Source organism: Scomber japonicus, chromosome 7 (assembly GCF_027409825.1).
Source record: "Scomber japonicus isolate fScoJap1 chromosome 7, fScoJap1.pri, whole genome shotgun sequence".
NCBI lineage: Eukaryota > Metazoa > Chordata > Actinopteri > Scombriformes > Scombridae > Scomber > Scomber japonicus.
Window position 1 is genome coordinate 26,232,604 of NC_070584.1, and position 20,440 is coordinate 26,253,043.

Below are 20,440 nucleotides of genomic sequence, written 5' to 3' on the forward strand. Positions count from 1 at the left end.
CAGCTCCTCTGAGAGACTCCCTTGAGGTGAGCGGGAACATCTGTGCCACAAAATTAAAATGTAAGAAGCAAGCTCGGCTGTAACTCATATCTGCTGTGACGAATTGTTTTTTATCATAGCTGATAGACAGATGGACAGAGAGCCAGACACACAGAAAAAACAGAGATGGTCTCGCACACACCTACAGTTTATGTCATTATTGAGCAACGCAGCCCCATTTATCAGTTTAAATCAATCAATGGATCAATTTCTATCACTGCACAAATGTTAGATTGAGTCTAGATAGCTGTCTATAAGTGCTGGTGCTGCCAAAAACAAGGGCACACACACACACACACACACACACACACACATATTTAAAAGGCAAACCTATGCAAACAAATGTAAAATAAATCTGTGTGTCTTTAGCTTTCACTCCTTGCCCGAAAAGATGCAACGCAATCACAGCGCTTCCACACATGAACAGCTTTACCTCCTCTGCACATTTCTTGCTGTTGATTAAAAAGCATGCACCAGGAAGAGAGGGATGAGACAGAGCAAGGGTTTAAAATGAAGGGAAAGGAAAGAGAGACAGAGCGAGGGAGGGAGAGCAAAACCAACTTTTGTAGGGAAGTCTTGTGTCAGATTAAAGAGAGATGCAAAAGGAAAATAAAAAAAGGACCTAAGCAGCGGACTGCAGCCAGAAATTTAGCCTACCTCCCACACAAGTACATATGCATCCAAACACATGCACAACCGTCTCTTCTACTTCAATTGGTAGAGATTTAAAAAGGCATATCACAAATATAAACACATACATAATGTACCAGACAAACAATGAAACAGAAAATGGAGCAGGTCATGAAACCAACAGCTTTCTCTGAAATATTGACATACATACCGAACAGGAATATGAAGAAATGCTCTGGGAAAAATAGATGGTGTTATGAAAGCATGAATGAGAGCTCTGCTATATACAGCATTTGTATTATAAATGTATGTACAACACAAAAGAAAACAATACCATGACACACAAATATAGAGCAAGTTAAAAACAGATGTAATGCTTGCTACCATATGTGCAGTTAATACAAATAAATTGACCTAGATGTACAGTATGTATCATTTGTACTGTACACAACACACATATATATAATCACATCTCTACAGTTATGCTACTTATGAAATACCCACACATTCATACGCACACACACACACACACACACGCACAATGCCGTCATCTTTTTATAGATTTAGGGTGGCAATTAAATGAAACATGAGAGCAAGCAAATGATTAAAGATTTATCTGCCCAAGGTCCACCCCCCCCCAACACACACACACACACACACACCCCTTCTACTACCATGACCATCTGGGGATACAGGAAGGAAAGCATTGATCTCATTAAAAAAAACTCTGTACAGATTGCCACTGTAGCCCCCCCCCGACGCACACATGCAGAGCTAAATACACACACACACACACACACACACACACAGACACACACACAGACACACACACAGACACACACACACACCTCCAACTGCATGTTGGTGTAATTTACTAAGTGAGGTATAAATGTGCCATTCATTGAAATCAATTAGCCGGGGGTTGCTAACTTTGAACACATCTCCACACGCTCTCTTGAGACTTGGTGCTGCTGATGTAATAAATTATATCAACAAAGACATACAGATGTGCGCACACACACAGAGTCAGTCCCTATTTGCTTCCTGTAGCAGCATCTTATAGAGTTAACCCATTTTTGCAATATTTACCAACACGGTATTACAAAAGGGACAGCCAAAGGAAAAAAAAAAAAAAAACTTTAAACAGATTGTGAATAAAAGTGGTTGTTAGTATAGCAGGAAAACATCATTTTGCCAAGTGACCCGAGATCAGGTGTTTGTATGACTGCCATTGGCCGACAACAGCCGCTCCTAATTAACATGATAGAATACTGCCAATTGCAAATTTAGCTCTGGCAAGCAATGAAAACACCTCACATACCAAACATACGGTATGTACATGTGTTTTTTAGACTATGACCTATACTGATTGGAGAAGAAAAAAAAAATCAATAGTTTTGATAATAATTTAACCGTTTAGCCCAACTCAATTACCACAAACAATAATGGTTCCAGCTTCTTAAATGTGAATAATTTTCTTATCTGACCGACCATGCTGATATCACCAGCCCATCAATCTCTCAATCACGTAAGAAAAGGCAATCTATTTTATCCTCCCATCACATGCTCATTTTCATGTACTCCTGCCATTTCAGCCTCTGACATACTTAACTTATCCAACTTTAACTCAACCTTTCAAGTTTAGAGCATTAAAAATCTGTTTATCTTTCATCTGAAGTCTTTAACAGGTGCAAGCATCTTTTGATTAGAAACGGATCACTGTGTCTCGAGTGTGCTCAGATGCAAACGCACAATTATGCGCCAAATGTTTCTTTGCATTACAAAACTTATCCTGAAGGGTGAAAGCTTCTCCCGTCTTTGTTTTGTGGCATTTAACAAATTGGATTATGGGTAAATGAAGTCTGGGCCTTTTGACAGGAAGACATTGTGCCATTTCAATATTCATGACTTTCCCGAAGAAGCCAGAAGTGAATAGAATTAATCAGGAAAAACTGTGAGGGGGTCTTAATTACGGACGGCAACGTGAGACTGTCTCTCCCTCCCTCAGCCCATCGCTGGTAGAACAAAAAGGCAAGTGGCAGTAAAATTGCAATTATTGAGCACTTACAGTGAGAACTGAACTCATGCTGAGTTGTGTCAAAGGACAGGGCCAGTTGCTTGAAAAAAAATTAGGTGGCGAAAAATCACTTTGGAAGGAGGATTTCAAATAGACAGTCACTATCACAGACACCTTATAATATGAATCTATTTATGAATACCATTTTTGCAGAAACTCACATTAAACGCCCCTTTCCTCGTTCCACCAGTTCGGGTAACCTCTCGAATGAAAATGCTGGTGAACCGTGTAAAGATGTGAGATGTGGACAAGTAAGTAAGACTTGTGGCCATTTTGTAGAAAACAACATGCTGCCTGCTTTGATTGCCACTCACCTTCACTCACCTCTCTCTTTCACAGTCAGGGGGATCAATACCTTAACACCAAAGAAAAAGGACATTGTCTTTCCCCACAAAATAGCCTTTCACTTTTGCAATTTTGGGGGAGCAGGGGTGGTCCACTCTGTTAAAAACTTGTTTATGAAGTCATATTCAAGTGAATAGACTTTGCACTTCATATAATTTGAATATGATTCCCCAACAGATGGCTAATCAGGAGCCTCTACCACTTTTCCACCGAGCTGGGGCCAGTGCTGGTTCGGAGCTAGTGCTAGAGCCAGTGCTCAATTGGTGCTAATCCAAGCACCTCTTACGAACCTGTTGCTTTTCCACCGGTAAGGAGCCACGCGATTACGTCACTGTATAACATAGCCATTGCGCGCCTTTGAAGCACTTCCATGATTCACCAGTGAGAGGCAAGGCATTTAGCCTGCCGGAAACAAGGAAGAAGAAGAAGAAGAAGAAGAAGACAGCTCTGGCAAAAAAATGATAAAATAGTACTTTTAATCAACAAATCTTTAACCCTCTGTAAATGCCACGCTAGTCTGTTAATAAACGTTAGCCTCGCTAGCGCACTAATAAACGTTAACCCTGCTAGCCGGCTAATAAACATTAAACCTGCTAGCCGGCTAATAAACGTTAGCCCCACTAGCCGGCTAATAAACGTTAACCCTGCTAGCCGGCTAATAAACGTTAACCCCGCTAGCCGGCTAATTAACGTTAACCCCGCTAGCCGGCTAATAAACGTTAGCCTCGCCCCCAGCCCACTGACGTAATCGGTTCTTGCTTTAGACCAGCAAAGAGTTGGTGCTTGCTGAGGCTCCGGGCTGGAGCTTTGGCGGTGGAAAAGCAAAGAACCAGTGCTTAGTCAGGCTCTGGCATTCAACACCAGGTAAGTGCTGTGATGCTCCCCTTCAATTTGTGTTTCGTTGTAGGATGTGGGAAAAAAGTACAATGTAAAAAAGGTACAAAGAACATCTCCACAGACTGTCAGGATTTAATTAAGCTGTCTGATCATTTATGAAAGCATTATTACGCAGAGCGAAGTGGACCAAAGCAACCTTGTCAGGGCAATGAGAGGTGGAATACTGCCAATAAAGACAGGAAAAACATCACAGTAGCAACGCCACGGGCCAATTACACTAAACTACCGCCTCCTGTCACAACTGGGTCACTGGGTCTCTACATGCAGAGTGGAGTGTGTGTATGGACGTGTTGTGGGGGGGGGGGTCTGGTTTGCACATGTGTCATAATTTAATAAAAAAAAATAACTCCAGAAGCATATTTCTATGTTTGACCAGCTTGGACCCACAAATGTTTAAAAAGGTGCTTGGGGATGGAATAAGAAGTTTAATCAAAAATGTTTTCCTTGTTTTAAATCACATTTTAAGTTGTTTTCTTTTTACTATGGTGAGATACTGAACATAACTAAACCTGAAAATTTCAAGCTAGAGAAATGTATTTAATTCTTTTTCAGTTTTTCTTTGTAACGAAATGCAGAATTTAAGTGTCAAAATACTTCATATTGGCACACCACATCAACAAACAGATTCATGATTCGGAAGGGACTTAGAATATACTGGTGGGGCGAGAGAGAAAGCGAGAGAGAGCGAGAGAGAGAGCAACAGAGAGACTCAGGGTCCAACCTTCAAGCGATTGGAGATCTGATGAAAATCAACTTTTCCTAACAACATGATAAGCGCAGCAGATAGAAAATCCTTTCTCAAACTAGAATCTGATGGCTTTTTCTCTATATTTGGATCATCCGGTCAGCTTTAGCATCTTCAAACTGAGTGTTGAAAGCTTTGCATAGAAGCCAAGATCCGCAATAGCTGAAGTACAGTTTGCACGTCATTATGTCCCAAGAGACTCCTGATGCTTCTCCAGCAAGTACAGCACATCAGGTTTTTTTCTTTTTTACTTCAAACACACTTTCAATAATTCCCAGATCATTACTCCATGAAAAGGAGGAAGGGCATTTTATCAGGAGTTTCAGAGGATAATCAGGAAATGTTTTTTTTCCTGCTCAATCAGCAGTGGGAAAAAAAGTCCTTAACATTGGTTTCCTCACTATTTCCTCGTCCTTTAATCTCCCTCCAGCCCCTTCATGTTGACATAGTGCATTGTGGTAATGATGCATGCTGCAGGTAGAAGCGTTACATTAGGTGTGTGTGTATGTATCCGGAAAACACAGGCTGCGTGTGTGTGTGTGTGTGTGTGTGTGTGTGTGTGTGTGTGTGTGTGTGTGTGTGTGAGATTTTATTTCACACCAGGCTTCTTTATGATTACTGGTATTACAGAGCAGTAGCTATATCATCAAAGAGTGATTTCCCCCCCGTACCACCTCCACCTCTCCACGCCATCCTGCAACGAATGACAAGCAAAATCCCCTCAAGGTAAAAATACCCGTTCCCGGGATTAGGAGCTAGCAAGGCGGGTGTATGAAGGAGATATGTTGTGATGTTGTGTGTGTGTGCACATGTGTGTAATCTATGTAAACAGCTTCATTCAAAAGACAGGTGTGGGGAAGGGGATGAGGAGAGAAAGAGAGAGTAAGAGTAAGAGTAAGAGTAAGAGTAAGAGTGAGAGTGAGTGAGAGAGAGAGAGAGAGAGAGCGAGAGCGAGTAAGGCCTAGGTTAGGAGAAAATATAAAGCAGAGAAGAAGAAAATAACTCTTTTCCTCAACTTCCTTTGTTTGTTGGTTTGTCGTGTGCTACATAGTTACTGACAGAAGCAACTTCAGTCATGGTCCACATATTAATTGTCACATTTAACCATAAATGAGAAATTATCCTTGAATTCAAGTTTAATTTTGTTGAAGAAAACAATGACTTCCCACTATGCATAGAGATTTAATAGATCCTGATTAGAAACAATGGTGGCTTTAATTCAATATTTCACTGGCTGTGATTATGACAGTAGATGATTAAAAGCCCTGAATTTCAGCTTCTGAGCTTCGGTGCTTCAGTGTTATTCCGACCCATGTAATTTTAGCATTTATATCAGGGAGTGTTTTATTCTGCTTAATGATGCAGAGATAGAAGTTTGACATCTGAGATTATATGTACTTTCTTCCCTTTGACACCTTTAAAGTCTTTTTTAATAAATGGTCACTCAGCAGGTGTTGGGAACAAACAAACAAAAAAACACAAAGACCAACACACAGGTACACACCAAATTTGCCAGAACCCAAACTCCTCCTTTTACTGAAATGATTTACTGCTTCAGTGGCACGGTGGGTGGAAAATTTCCTGTTTTATTTGACAAGAGGCAGTGAGACAGGGTAGGATGTAATGAATCAAAGCGAACAAGCCGACAGTTTTCTGGTCGGAGACAGAGACAGAGAGGACGGGAAAGAAAAATGGTAGGCAATACAAAAAGAGTACAAAAGAGAGAAGACGAATAAAAACAGAGAAAGAAACAAATTAAAGGAAGAAATGAAACGGAACAGGGGGAAAAGACTCAGTTATCATCATCAGAAAAGTGAGCCAGACTGAACTCCTGAACTTTCATGTAAAATTTCTCATGAAAACTTTTGACATGCGGCACTCAAAGGCCTCTATCTGCATCAGCCCAGCAGACTGGTATTAGCAGCCATGTTTTATTCATCAGCATTCTTAGTTGTCGTTTCATACACCGCTCCCTGACTGCGTATGCCGAGAGAGAGAGAGAGAGAGAGAGAGAGAGAGAGAGAGAGAGAGAGAGAGAGAGAGAGAGAGAGAGAGAGAGAGAGAGAGAGAGAGAGAGAGAGAGAGAGAGAGAGAGAGAGAGAGAGAGAGAGAGAGAGAGAGAGAGAGAGAGAGAGAGAGAGAGAGAGAGAGGTGAAAAACAGGATTACAGCAAATGTAAATAATAAAATGGAGGCACATGAAGATATTCGGTTAATCTGTGCCGGGGATTAATGCCATGATACCCTGTCAGACACGGCTGGGTTTAGGGGGGCCGGGTGATGGGGGGGGGGATTGGGGGGGGGGCAACAGCACAACATAACAACACCAGGCACAAAGAGACACACGCGCATGACACTTAGCTAACACATGCAGAAGGGGAAAAAAAAGGATTGTAATGTTATCGGAGTTTGACTTTGAACCATAAGTGACTTTGCAGCAGAGCAAAGCAGACAAACAACGTAAAAGGTAATCTGTGGAGAGCGGACGAGCTAATTCTGACAGAAGACAGAGCGGAGTGGGAGGGAAGGAGGTGGGATAAAGAGCACATGAGAAAAAAACTAAAGTATTAAAATCAAGACAAGAGCACAACGCTTCCGTCAGTCCATTGACATCTCTCACAAACTTCAAACTTCTACTATCTCTGCTCACAGAATATTTAACCTTGAATTGATTATAAGCATCCATTACTTTTCTGCCACATTCATCAAGTCAGAAGCACTTGGTGGTATGAACAGAATCACCACCATTGTTCCACAGGTAAAAGCAGCAGCAATGAACACTGCTTTGTTTATGTGTGTGCATCTGAGAAAGTGAATGTGGGTGTACTGTAGGGTGTTATGGGCAGTAGAGCTCAGCAAAAATCAATATTATATCTATATTATGATATGAGACTAGATATCATTTTAGATATTGGATGTTGTAACACTGTGATATGGTATAAGTGATGTCTTTTCCTGGTTTTAAAGGGTGCATTACAGTAAAGTCACCACACTGTTATATTTGTTCCATTATTTGCCTTTATCCACTTAGTCATAATATCCATATTACTGGTGATTATTTATCAAAAATCTCATAGTGTAAATATTTAGTGAAAAACACCAATAGACATCACTACAATATGGTTGCAATATATATACACTGAGGGATTTGGTCAAAATTAGCCCTAATGTGTAGTTTCACCAATACCTTATTAGTTATTATCAGTAAAATACTCCTATGTGAATGACCTGACACTTAGACACTGATCGGACATGATTTCAAACTGCAATCACTTCATTAAAGTTGTCACATTTGCTTTTTCAAATTCATCATTATCACCTTATAAAGATGAAATGGTGTTAGGATTTACATCCAGCACACACCAAGCAATATAGTTATTTCAGAGTCATGTTTGAGGACAAATTAATTTAAGTCCATTCGTTTTTTGGTCTCCACCCACTTCTGCGGGAAATATCTGGCTCTTTAGCTTCTAAACACTCCAGTATGTTCACCAGATAATGACTAACTTTTTCTGTCTTTGCCAGGCAGGAGAGGGTTCATCAGAACTGAGATCAGCGAGAGTGAACCAAAACAAGCCATAAAACACAAAACAATGAGCTGAAAGATGCTAAAATGCTACGTGGAACTGAGAGGGTTATCACTATAAGCAACTCTTCTCAAACTGTCCACTGATCCACTGCTAATATCAAAGTACTGATTAGAGCAGCTTTAAGAAGTGATTAGTATAGCTCAAGTCAGTAGTCTCAGCTGTAATTTCTGCTTTTATCAAAAGACAGAAATAAACTTGGCATCATTCAAGCGTACCAACTAATGAGTGGTACATTAGAATATTGCTGGAAGAAAATCGACATTTCAAAAGATACTTTGTTCTGTTATGTGATGAGTGTGTACCATCCCTCGAGGTAACAATCCCAAACAGAAGCCATAAAAAGCTTGAATTTTTTTTGTTATCCTTATCAATCTGCCAGTTGCCTGATTTGATACTTTCTAATTTTCCACTATAAAGTAACCCAGTAGTTTGGAGTGAAAGTGAAATCAAAGAAGGTGTTGCAAGAAACAAAAAAAAGGGAGAAAAGTTTTAAGAAAATCTTGTTGTGTTAGTAAGAAGATGCAAGCAGCAGCGGAGGAGATGGACATACAGTAAACAGCGAAAGAAATAGGACAATGTGGCTGTTTTGTACTCTATCAACATACACAAACACAGAGAAATGCATCCTTAGGCAAAGGAAAACTCAGTAATTCCTTCTCTGACACGCTCACTACTCACAGTACAGATTCTCACCCGCTGAGACACTCGCTAATTGGATTAGAAGTATGTAGATGGGCAGTGCACTCTCACTTTCCCCTCTGTCTCTCTCTCACACACACACACACACACACACAGTCTGTTCCCTCCTCGTAGCTGTGCTGTATTCCATACCCCTGCCCTTCACGTCAAAACAAAGGCATTGCTCCAAAGGCTCAGAGAAAAGGCAAAAGATAGAAAAAGAGGGATAACAGATACAGGAAAAAGGAAGTTAGATGAGAGCAATAAATAGCAAGTGGGCAAAAAAATGAGCAAGACAGATAAGATAGATGGACAGAGTGAGACATACAGAGAGAGCAAATGCCTCAGGCCAGCACTGACCTCAGCTAAAATTACCCTGCTGCTGTTTTGCACCACTGCACCCAACACCTATTCAGCACACCAGGTACTGTTAGCTTGTAGAGCATGATACAGTGTCTGACAAAGGTGATGCCCCCTGTCAGAATAGTGTGCTGCATGGGACAACATGTCTACTTGATTGTGTTTAATATTGTATCTTTATGGAATCCATTGTGACACATAATATGTCAAAGTGCAGAAAGACAGAGAAAAGTGTTATCTAAAATATGAAGCCTGATGTTTATTTGGTTTAATGTATTGGTGTGTGCATGAAAAACTATACATAAGATTAATATAGCCTCAATAAAACTCATGGGTTTTATTTGTTTCCTTGCTTTTCTATTCTATTCCTATTAAACAACCAGGAATTTCACAAACTGTAGTCATTACCTACCTACCATGTTCCCTTAATTAGGAGGCAGAGAAAATAGTTCATCATTAAAAGCAGTTTGTATAATTTAATGTGATGATTTACAAAACTCCCACACACAATTGTCAGCATTGCAGAGCCTCAGCATCTAGCTTCAGGGCTGCTGAAGTTCCCATTTCCTAACTTTAGAATTCAGAATTAGTTTCCCCACAGTCATCTAACATACAGTACTATAGTGTAACTTTGAGGGTTGGTGTAGGGCAGTGGAGAAACTGATGTACAATGGAAAAAAAAAATACAAATGACTTTTCCTCAGAGTTGAAGTTTTTTCAACTGCAGGCATTCATGGCGCGCTTGCAAAAAAAAAACCTGAGGAGTAAAGAGCATATAAAACACACGGCACTCAGCAACTCAAAAGCAGCGAGCAAAAAGCTTCAGTCTCATTGAAAACAATTACAAAAAGCCACCGCAGGCTGCTAAAAAGTGTTCTGTCTGATCAGGGCCTTAGGGTCCTGTTATAGATTTGTTTGCCAAAAACCCACTAAGAGCCTGTCGTCTGCAGCTCTCCATCAAACATCTCACTGTGGCTTGTTCTACTTGTAATGTTCAGCTCTGCACTATTTCTAACTGATCCGCTGAACACATAGCTTCAAATATCTCCAGATTTGGTGTTAACTTGTTTTTTATTGAAGAATAACACTGTTAATGAAGCTCCACTAACTCAGCGATAAACACATCGGCAGTAACGTAACACAGCTCTGATACAACTGAATGCAATCGGGAAACATTCAAATAAGGCGGATATCTGAAAGTACAAATAGGAACACAGTAGAGAAATTTCAGATACACGTGTTGGTAAACTAGTAGGGATTTTTCTAAAGGCTTATAATCAATCTTATCAATATTTATTTGTATTCGCAATAAAAACCTGCTCTCAAGGTACTGATATTTGGCACATATTGATATTACAAAAAAAAAAAAAAAAAGAGGTACTCGATAATACCAACATAATTCGGATGGTATCCCTAAAAGTACAGAGTTTGGTCTCCAACCCTAATACTCAAATTAATTGCTGAGATTTGGGAACTTATTGCTACATCAAAGTCCAGCGAGGCGAGAAACAGGGGCAGTCACACAATCAGACAAGTTGTAAACAAGCCAACAATTTGGCCTGATTATAGAAATGACTTGGGTGAGCCTATCCAGACTGTCTGTAATAATCCTTCATCACATAGGAAAACTGTCCAAAACTAACACAATGTGACCAAAGTTGTAATAAACTCAAATGATCATCATTTCGAGTGTCCTGTGTGTTGTCATGTGTCGGTAAGATGCTTTCTCTCCACACACACACACACACACACACACACACACACACACACACACACACACACACACACACACACACACACACACACACACACACACACACACACACACACACACACACACACACACACACACACACACACACACACACACACACACACACACACAAACCCCAAAGTGCCTCAGTCATCACAGAACACAGCAGAGGGTCCTTTTCTCTGGAGACTAGTGTACTGCAGCTGCGTCCACCCCTCACACACATATTAACAAAACACACACACACACACACACACACTATTCTTAGTCCAATACAGAAAACATACTGTGTGTGTATATTTGCTTATGCTTAGAAATAGTATACCTGTTCAGTGTTAGTGTTGACCTCATTATTCAAATATTTGTGTGTGTATGTGTTGTCCTTTCAAAAGCAGCCTTGCTACTACACATTCATTGTGTGTATTTGTGAGTAAGTGTGTGTTTGGGTATAATTGATTAAGCTATTGGTCCCCTTGACCTATACTCCCATTAGAAGTCTGACCCCAGCTGTGCTACAGAGAGCAGTGTGTGTGTGTGTGTGTGTGTGTGTGTGTGTGTGTGTGTGTGTGTGTGTGTGTGTATATGTCAGCAGGTGACAAAAAATGTGTTTTTGTGAGCCTATCAGTACAATGCCTTTTATGCCTGAATCGCCTCTCTGCAGTCTCTTATTACGGTGTCATGTGTGTGTGTGTGTTAGGGTGTGACAGAAAGAGAGAGAGCCTGGCCTCACACACACACACACACACAGACACACACACAGACAGAGTAGTGGCGTGTAATGTGTTGTGATGTCTCCTCTATGGGAAGCTGGTCTCAGACCGCTGAGGAGACGCTCCCCTTCTTAGACCTGCTCAGACTCATTGTCCTGCTGCGACACACAAACACACACACACACACACACACACACACACTGTATTTACGCACAATGACTACAACAATAACTCTCTTCCCACCCTATGTATTCTCCTTCCATCCCATTTTTCCCTTTCAATGCTGCAAAAAGGGTTTTTTAGGGTTCATTTTGGGTTCCATTACATCAACTTCATTATCCTATCAGTTAACATGTTTTAGCGCTGTGTTTATCATCGCTAGTGAAATGTTTTTACAGTGCAGTATGACCAAGGCCATTTGGAGGAGAAGACTCTTTACAGCGACGTGAGAGGGAGAGAACAATTAAAAGCTCAAATAAGGTTGAGATATGAGATGATTTTTATAGTGGCACTTTGGATTAGGCATGTTTAAATCCACTTAAATCCACTGTAAAATGATAAGGCCTTTTTTTCTGTACATTCCTCAAATGAAATATAGGTCAAACAGAGACGTGCAGAGGTGGAGAGATGCCATTTGTAAAGCATAGGCCTACATGTGTGCAGCAGTGGTGCGTTCACTACAAAGAGAGCACACACATGCACAAAAACCCCACCACAATCATCACCACCACTTTACCGTCTCCCAGGGCAACAAGAGTGGAATCTACCAAGAGGCATGTTGAGAATGGAGGAGAGGGAAGGAGAGGAGCAGAAGGAGGAGGAGGAGGAGAGAATAGAAATAAAAGGAGAGACAAGGTATAAAAGACAACCCAATCTACCAGGACTTATTCTAATACAGCTGCTAGAGGGGGGATGCTATAGGGTTCACCCCTGCTTTTAGAGGGCTGTGTGTGTCTGTGTGTGTGTGTGTGTGTGTGTGTGTGTGTGTGTGTGTGTGTGTGTGTGTGTGTGTGTGTGTGTGTGTGCATAACGAGATGGGTGATCCAACTGATACTCGCATATATACAAACACAGTTAAATCCAGCCTGGATGTATCTAACATAGTCATGTCTGGTGTGTTTAGATGTACATCCTTTCCTAAACAGAGTGTAGAGGGATGACATCAACAAAGTCACAACACGACTCACTAATGTAGTGTAACGAGCTGATGTCACACCATGTTACAACACTCACATTTCCCAAATGATCTGATGAAGTCAACCAATTCCAGTGGTTTACTTTAGACTATCAAATTACATAAATTCCTAATCAAATGCACCCAACAAGTGACATCTATTTAGACATTTAACCAGCCAACCAAATGAGTTTACAGTGCAGTCTATAGATTATAGTTATCTGTTGATTATGAGTCAGATCCAATACTTATATTTACCTGAAAACACAGTTGCCCAGTTTGCACTCAAGCTACAACCTAAAAATTAGATAATTTACTATAAAATGTATCCAAAAAATGATTAGTGCCAAAGATGCTCAATAGATAGCAAAAATAAGTACACACATAGCAGCAGAATGTACGTAATATTGATTAAATATGTGAAATAGCATATGTAACCTGATCAACTTGGCACGACTTGTATTTCATGAGCTACACTTGCTCCAAATACTGAAAATCCTGGTTCCAAACCATTAAGTTGATATGCTTAAATTACTGTTATGATATTAATGACAGTTTAACTGGGAGAATGTGACTCCTGAAAAACTGATGTGACACAATTAACGAGAGTCAGTCCACTTGCAATTGTACAGTGATGTTAGAGTGGAATTTCCTCACTCAAATTATTTTTGACTGTGCACAGACACCAGCTAAACATTAGAAGCAGCCATCTGAATATTTGTACACAGCTCTTTGATAATACGAATGCTATCATTGCATTTATTAATATCAAGGTAAATGTGACAAATTGTCATGACAGATTTTAGATCTCATTATCCAGCTATGACTAGTCACCGTGTATTTTCATTTTGAAAAGACTAATGATAGCCAAAGGCTGCAGGATCGTAGTCATGGAGGGATGTCAAAGTAAGTCATCTAAAGCCTAAATTACATGACACCTTTCCGAAGTCTAATGTGCCCTACCACACCACCAGAAGTGAAGCAAAACTTGTTTGTTGGCTTTGTGAAGACTAGCCTATACAATTCAACAGCTTGCAACAGCTCCTCCTCTTTCCATTTGCCCCCCTACCCATTCTCCCTAATTATTTTGCTCATATTTTCTCACCAGTTCTGCTCTACACCGTCCTGTTCATTTCAATCAAACCTGCCCCATCTTTTCTCCTCCTCCCTCTCTACCTCAGTCTCCTCCTCTCTGCTGAGCACTGTTGGTGATATTGGGTTTTGGGGAGGGGGCACAGTGGCAGTGCTGGCATCTGCTCGAAGGGCTGGCATGCTGCCAGCCACTGAGCATCACTCCGGCAACCAGAGTCACGCTGTTGGATTTATCTCCAACCAACCTGTCAGCTGATGCTCTTTGTGGGCGTAAGACGAGTGGGCATAGCCTCTTTGGCATTCGCACTGCCAAGGTGCCCACAGGAGATTTAAAAATGGGGGGAGGAAAACCCCTTAGTGGGTGCTACAATGCTGAGGAAGTGAGACGGACAGGTTTTTAGAAAGAAGCACCCAACTTCCAACACAGACTGAGGGTTGGGAGCAGTCAGAACAAGACGGGTAGGAAGAGAGAGAGGCAGCGATGGACGGATAATGCAAAAGAGAGTATGAGGCACAGCATGGGAGAAAAAAAGTGGATAAAAAGGTACACAAAGAACAGGGGAAGAGACCGAGAAAGTGACAGAGAAGCCCAGGAGGAAAGCACAACCACATCTGAAGCTAGGAGGATATATAGCAAAAGAGTGAGGAGAGAAGAAAGAAGAAAGAGGCACATTTCTGCCACAGACAAAGTGGCTAAGTTGAAAGAACAGTCTGTCATCTTGTGGCTTAAGTATCATTTCCACATTCTCTTTGAGCAACACTTACACCAGACAACAAAGTGAACTACACCTGTCAGAGGGAAGAAGAGTTCATTAAAATCTAATTCCACTTCCATCAAGTATTGCCCACTAAATGTCCAATAATCCCAATCAGTCCCTCCAGTCAATGAGACTCGCTTGTTAAATGTCACAGCGTTCATGCGGGGAAACTCCCAAGATATTCAGCGGCCAACACCACAGCGGGCGTGCATGATGAGAGAGAGTCTTGGGTTTGGTGTGCTGGTGCCCAAGATAAGCGATGAATCAATTGGCCACTAATATAACCATTCAAGCAATTAGTACCATGACAAATTTATAAGCCATGATTACTCGGATGGTTGTCCGTGCAATTTCCTGAACGGAGCGGATTCGGAGCCAGTTCAACTGGTATTGCATGATATTGGTCTTTCATAATATAATATTTGACTCACAAAAATAGTATTTGCATTGCTTTATTTTACACCACCCCAATTACAAAACAGCCTAACCACTGAAACAGAAGCGCCCTTGAGAACAGAAAAGCAGCCAGATTTTAAGCAGCCATATCTAAGAGCCACAGTATTGGCATTAGTACGTGCTGCATTACTCAGCAGTGAGATGTCATGACACGTAATGCCACAGTTTTATCACCCTATTTCAGATATCTGCAGAGCCATTATGAGCAAACCATTATGAGACAGCACAGCACGGTGAACTGTCTCCCTGATAACAAGACTGACAATATCTCTACGCAGCCACAACAAGTTAAAGTTAATAATAACAATATTATGAAATGGCCCCGCTGTGACCCAGTGGGGCCAAAGCTTTCATTGTGCCACAGGATTGCTTAGGAAGTGAAATGAGTAAGAAATGAGAAATTCCTGTAGCCATGTGACCTGACCAGTGATCCAGGATCAGCATGTCCTGCACTGATGTTAGACGGACTAACAACAGAGAGGGAGATTCCAGTGGGCAAGTGAAAAGTAGCTTATTTGGAGTATAACTTCATCCACAACATATCAAACAGCACAATGCAGGCACATATCATCATCATCATCATGATATGTAACATCTTATGTGTGTCAACTTCAGAGATCCTTCACACACACTGAAATGTTTGGGAGTCCTTGTCCGAGATAAAGACTTGTATTTGTAACAGACATGACAGCCAGGTCCATGGGACAGCAAACACAGACACCATCAAAAACTGCGAGCTACTTACGACAATTCTCCTCATCGCTGCTGTCTGAGCAATCATCATCATCATCGCATCTCCACAGGGTTGGGATGCACCTTCCGTTCTTGCACTGAAACTGCCCGTCTTCACACTCCGATTCTGTATGAGTTCCTATAATGTCATATAAAAAGAACAAAGCTGTCAATTTACAGAATGGGACACTTTTTTTTTTTTAATCGAATGAGGATACAGAGCAAAGATACTGTGAGATTCAAAACACTATAAAGTCACTTTTTAAAAAATCACAATTCACAACCATATCCATTCAATTTCCACAAAAGGGGCTTTTGTTAAGACTTTGTCAAGAACAGCTGATTGTAAAACAGAGTTCAACTGCAGTCACTAAGCTGTTTTCACTGTTTCACTTTTTCCAGCATATACATCATAGCCTGTAATTAGGACAGTTGCCACGTTTTACATATGCTTTAAGACTGAATACATAGGACATGGCTGTTATCAAACAAGTCATTATTCCCTGTTCTCATTACTAACGCTTGTGAACTGAATCATCGCTATGATTTGCGCTCTGAAATCTTCCACTAGATAGATTTTATTTCACAACAGTTTACCAGCTTTTCACAAATTTTGCCCTGTCTACATTTCTCTGTTTGGTCCCTTTAATTGTGATTCATTCTGGTTGGTTTGCTTGTTTGTGTATCAATAGGCTACTTTGGTGCGACCGTGGCTGCTTAGTATAGCTACCCACCACCCTGCTGGCACTTTAACACTGATCACAAATATTGTAAAGCGTTTATTAGCTGCTGCAACAAAAAAACACCAAAACACAAAGCACTGATATCAACCTACACATTGTGACCACATCACATCACAACACAACACACTTGGCTTTCCGATCAGCCTACTGCATTTAGACACGTGTTGGCTTGGCTTGGCTTGGCTTCACGGATCTTTTCTTCCGTGTATTGTCACCTCACGTCACCGCGGATCGCAATTTGTCAGGCGGACTAAGGTGGCGATCCAGGTGTGTAGTGTAGCTGTATGCACGCTTTGATGACTGAAGTCTTTGTGAGGCACATTAGCCCAGCACTTAAGAGGACGCGGACTACAATGAGAGACAAGTCGTTTCTCTGTGGGCAGCGATCCCCTTCCAAAAAAAAAAAAAAAAGCGCTGCTGCTGCCCGTCCGTGATGCGATGCAAATTCATCTCCTCGCCGAAAGACAAGTGTCTTACCTTTAACGCAATGGAGCTCCATGAGCAGCAGATGTAATAGCACAAGCTTCCCGACTTCTGTCCACATCTTTAGATCCTGGGGGGGTCTACGGTTGCGTTCATGCAAGTGAAAAACCACTGAAGGATCTCCAACCTCTCACGCGCTTGTATATGTGCTCCTCTCTCTCTCTCTGCTCGTCAGTGTGTGAGTGTGTGTGATCAGCCTGCCTCCCTGCTTTCTCTGCCTCGGCTGCAGTTTGAATCGGTGACGCTTTATGGGCGGGATAGCTAATGATGGTGCCTGCGGTTAATGTAGTCGGTTGGAAAAAAAAGAAAAAAGTGGCAAGAAAGTCAAAGTCATATCTGCAGATACAGCTGAGTCACGTATAGCCGGCTGTGATTGTACAAAAAAAGAGAGAGAGAGGAAGCTGATGAGATCCTCATGCAACTTTGAAGTTTGAGGAAAAGCTCCCTACCACTCTTATATAGTCCATTAAATACAAAGGTGTAACCACTCCAAAGTTTTTTTAAAAAAAAGGAGTTTAGCATTAGTTATAAATTTAAAGTTAAAAGGGTTTTTTTCAAGGCTGTCTCTGAAGTAGGGTTTTCTTGCCTTAATCATTCTTTTTATCCATCTCTTTATAATGCATTTACAATGTAAGTGATGGGGGCAAAAATCATAAGCTTCCTTCTCTTTAAAAAAACTATTTAAAAGTGTATCTGAAAACTAATATGAAGCTTTAACAGTCCAAATGAAAACATATCTTTCATGGTTGCTGTCTTTTTAGTGACAAAGTCCCTCTTTTGGTTAGGCTATAATACATCCTCCACAGCTCAACAAGGAAATACTGTTTGAGGAAATACAAAGAGGACATTTCATGCTTAACAGACTAAATGAGCCAAATATCCACTTGATATTACAATTCAGACTTCGGAAACCTCATATAAACTCCAAACTTTTAAAAGCAGAAAAAAGACTGTGGACACACTGGAAAGCACATTTTAAGGGGATCTTTGAACAGGAGGAATGATTTGCAGTGAGGAAAACCTCTTACACTGTTCAAATGGGCACTTGACTGTTGTTTTAAGACAAACCAATAAAAAAAACCTAAGCTATCATTTAATCAACTCCCAGCTGTAGCTATTTAAGAGACAGATATAAGAGCAGTATTAGTTTTTACCTCTAACTCTTGACAAGAAAGCCAAAAACCCTAACCCTCATGAATTATTTTTTAATCATAATCTATCAGATAATTAGCTATAGAATGCAGGTTGAAGTGAAACCCTTAATATAGTGTGATTGTAAATGTGTTGTCTCTAATAAAAACAGCATAAAACCTAAAAAAGTTTGGTAAAAGAGATTAATTATGAGGGAATACTGTAAAGGATCAGAATATGAACAGTATGTAAGGGTTAAATATTATTTACCCTGGGAACGTAATATATTTTTTCAGAGGAGCAAATTTAGTTGCTTTGCAGGACTGGAATGAGTGTCAGATGCGGCCTATATGAAAATATATGCAGCTGTTACTATAGGGCTTGGTTATCCATGCAAATGCATTATCTAAAGTTTCAGTTTCCTTTTTCTATTTTATGCTCCCCTTTCATTCTCTCTGTCTCCCTCTGCCTTTCTCATTAGTCGTGTCATTTAAATGTCAGTCACTTTAAAAAATTGCCTTCCTTAATCCAAACATATGTGTAAACAATAACACTATCACTGCTGCTCTGACACTCCAGCATCTCTTGAATCTGTTGCTATGGGAAACGACAAACTATCAGAGAAACATGCAGCGACACCAACGGCTATGTAATACTTTATCTACTTTTTGGTCACATTGCCTCAACTAGCACATGTTTCTTTGCACTGGAAGGCATTTGATAAAGGTTGCTTTCAGTTCATGTTGTTTTAAACAGTTTACCCACTACAATAACATTTTTTTAATTAAAAAAAAATCCATAAGAGTTACATGTGGGACCTGTTCTGGGTTTTTTTTTTTTTTTTTGCAATATAGCTCTGACTGATTTCAGTTGTCAAGAAAACATTGTTATTGGTCAGAATAATCATAAAATTGAAGGGAGCCAAGGACCATCATTTAATGAAACATGAAGCTGTGGGCATATAGGTCATATCTGCAGAGATACCTGCAGGCGGTGTGGTGGCCAAACATATTGTATGAAGAGCAGAACTTGAACTGAATGAAAAGTGTGTGCAATGAAAGGGAACACCCAGGTCTGTACTGCTGTACTATGCAGGCAGAGCTCAGTTTTGATTTGCTGCAGTTCAGCATGGTTCATGTGCATGAAATGACTTTAACACATGAATCAACACATGAATAATGAATAAAACTAGTGTATAAATAGAGAAAAAATACTACACAATTGCCTCTTATACATTATTCAATAAAAAAAAAGAGTGTGAATGAAACATTAAAGGACTGGGTACAGAAAATGCTCAAAATAAGGCTTTACATCATTTCCACATTAACTGCTACCTGTGTTTGTTGTTGCAGGGTTTCCCCTCAAGGGAGAAGTACAACACACAAGCAAAGTCCAATGTTATTGTTACAGTCTTTAAATCACTTTATTCAAGATTCATATTCAAAAGAGTTGTATATGAACATTTTACTTGGAGAATATGTTGATGTGGATACTGTACATATTTAGTAAGTGATGGTGTGTCCACTACTATTCAGTCTGTTACTAATATTTTGCAATATGAACCAGAAATATTAATATGTAGGCTAAGTAGGCACTTAAAGTCCATGTAAAGTAAGAATAAATATGTGTTCTGAGTTTGACGTACCACAGAAAAGTGTGTTGTTAACCACCCTGCCAAATTTGAATGATTAAAAAAAATCGCCAAATATATGAAATTAGGCTTCAAAGTTGTGTAAAACTCAGTCTCTGTCTCTGCTCCCAAATGCTGTGGGAGTGCCCGGTGAGTCCACTGAAACCCCGCCCCCTACCAAGTGTCAGCTGTCAATCAAAGTCACCACCTCTACCTGAAACATGGACGTTACGTCTGAGAGCTTTCTGCTGCTAACTCGGCGGTAGCTCGGCAGCTAATTCAGCTAACTGGCTAACTGTAGACTGTAGTAGTAGTGTGCGCTGAATGTATTTATACCTCTACAGCAGCAGGGGCGGGTTTATGCTAACGCAGTGGTGGTGGTGTTTTTCAGATCCACCCACTAAATCCTGAACACAGA

The 20,440-nt window shown here is 40.5% G+C and overlaps 1 protein-coding gene across 1 annotated transcript in view; it reads right to left on the minus strand.

The window, feature by feature from the left end:
- Positions 1–17,322, minus strand: part of lrp8 (low density lipoprotein receptor-related protein 8, apolipoprotein e receptor) — a 164,610-nt gene extending 147,288 nt beyond the window's left edge. The window contains exons 1-2 of the mRNA XM_053322230.1: positions 17,256–17,322; positions 16,049–16,174 (exon numbers count right to left, since the gene is read on the minus strand). Coding sequence (XP_053178205.1) covers positions 16,049–16,174; positions 17,256–17,322 — 193 coding nt within the window. The remainder of the gene's footprint in view (positions 1–16,048; positions 16,175–17,255) is intronic.
- Positions 17,323–20,440: the final 3,118 nt, after the last annotated feature.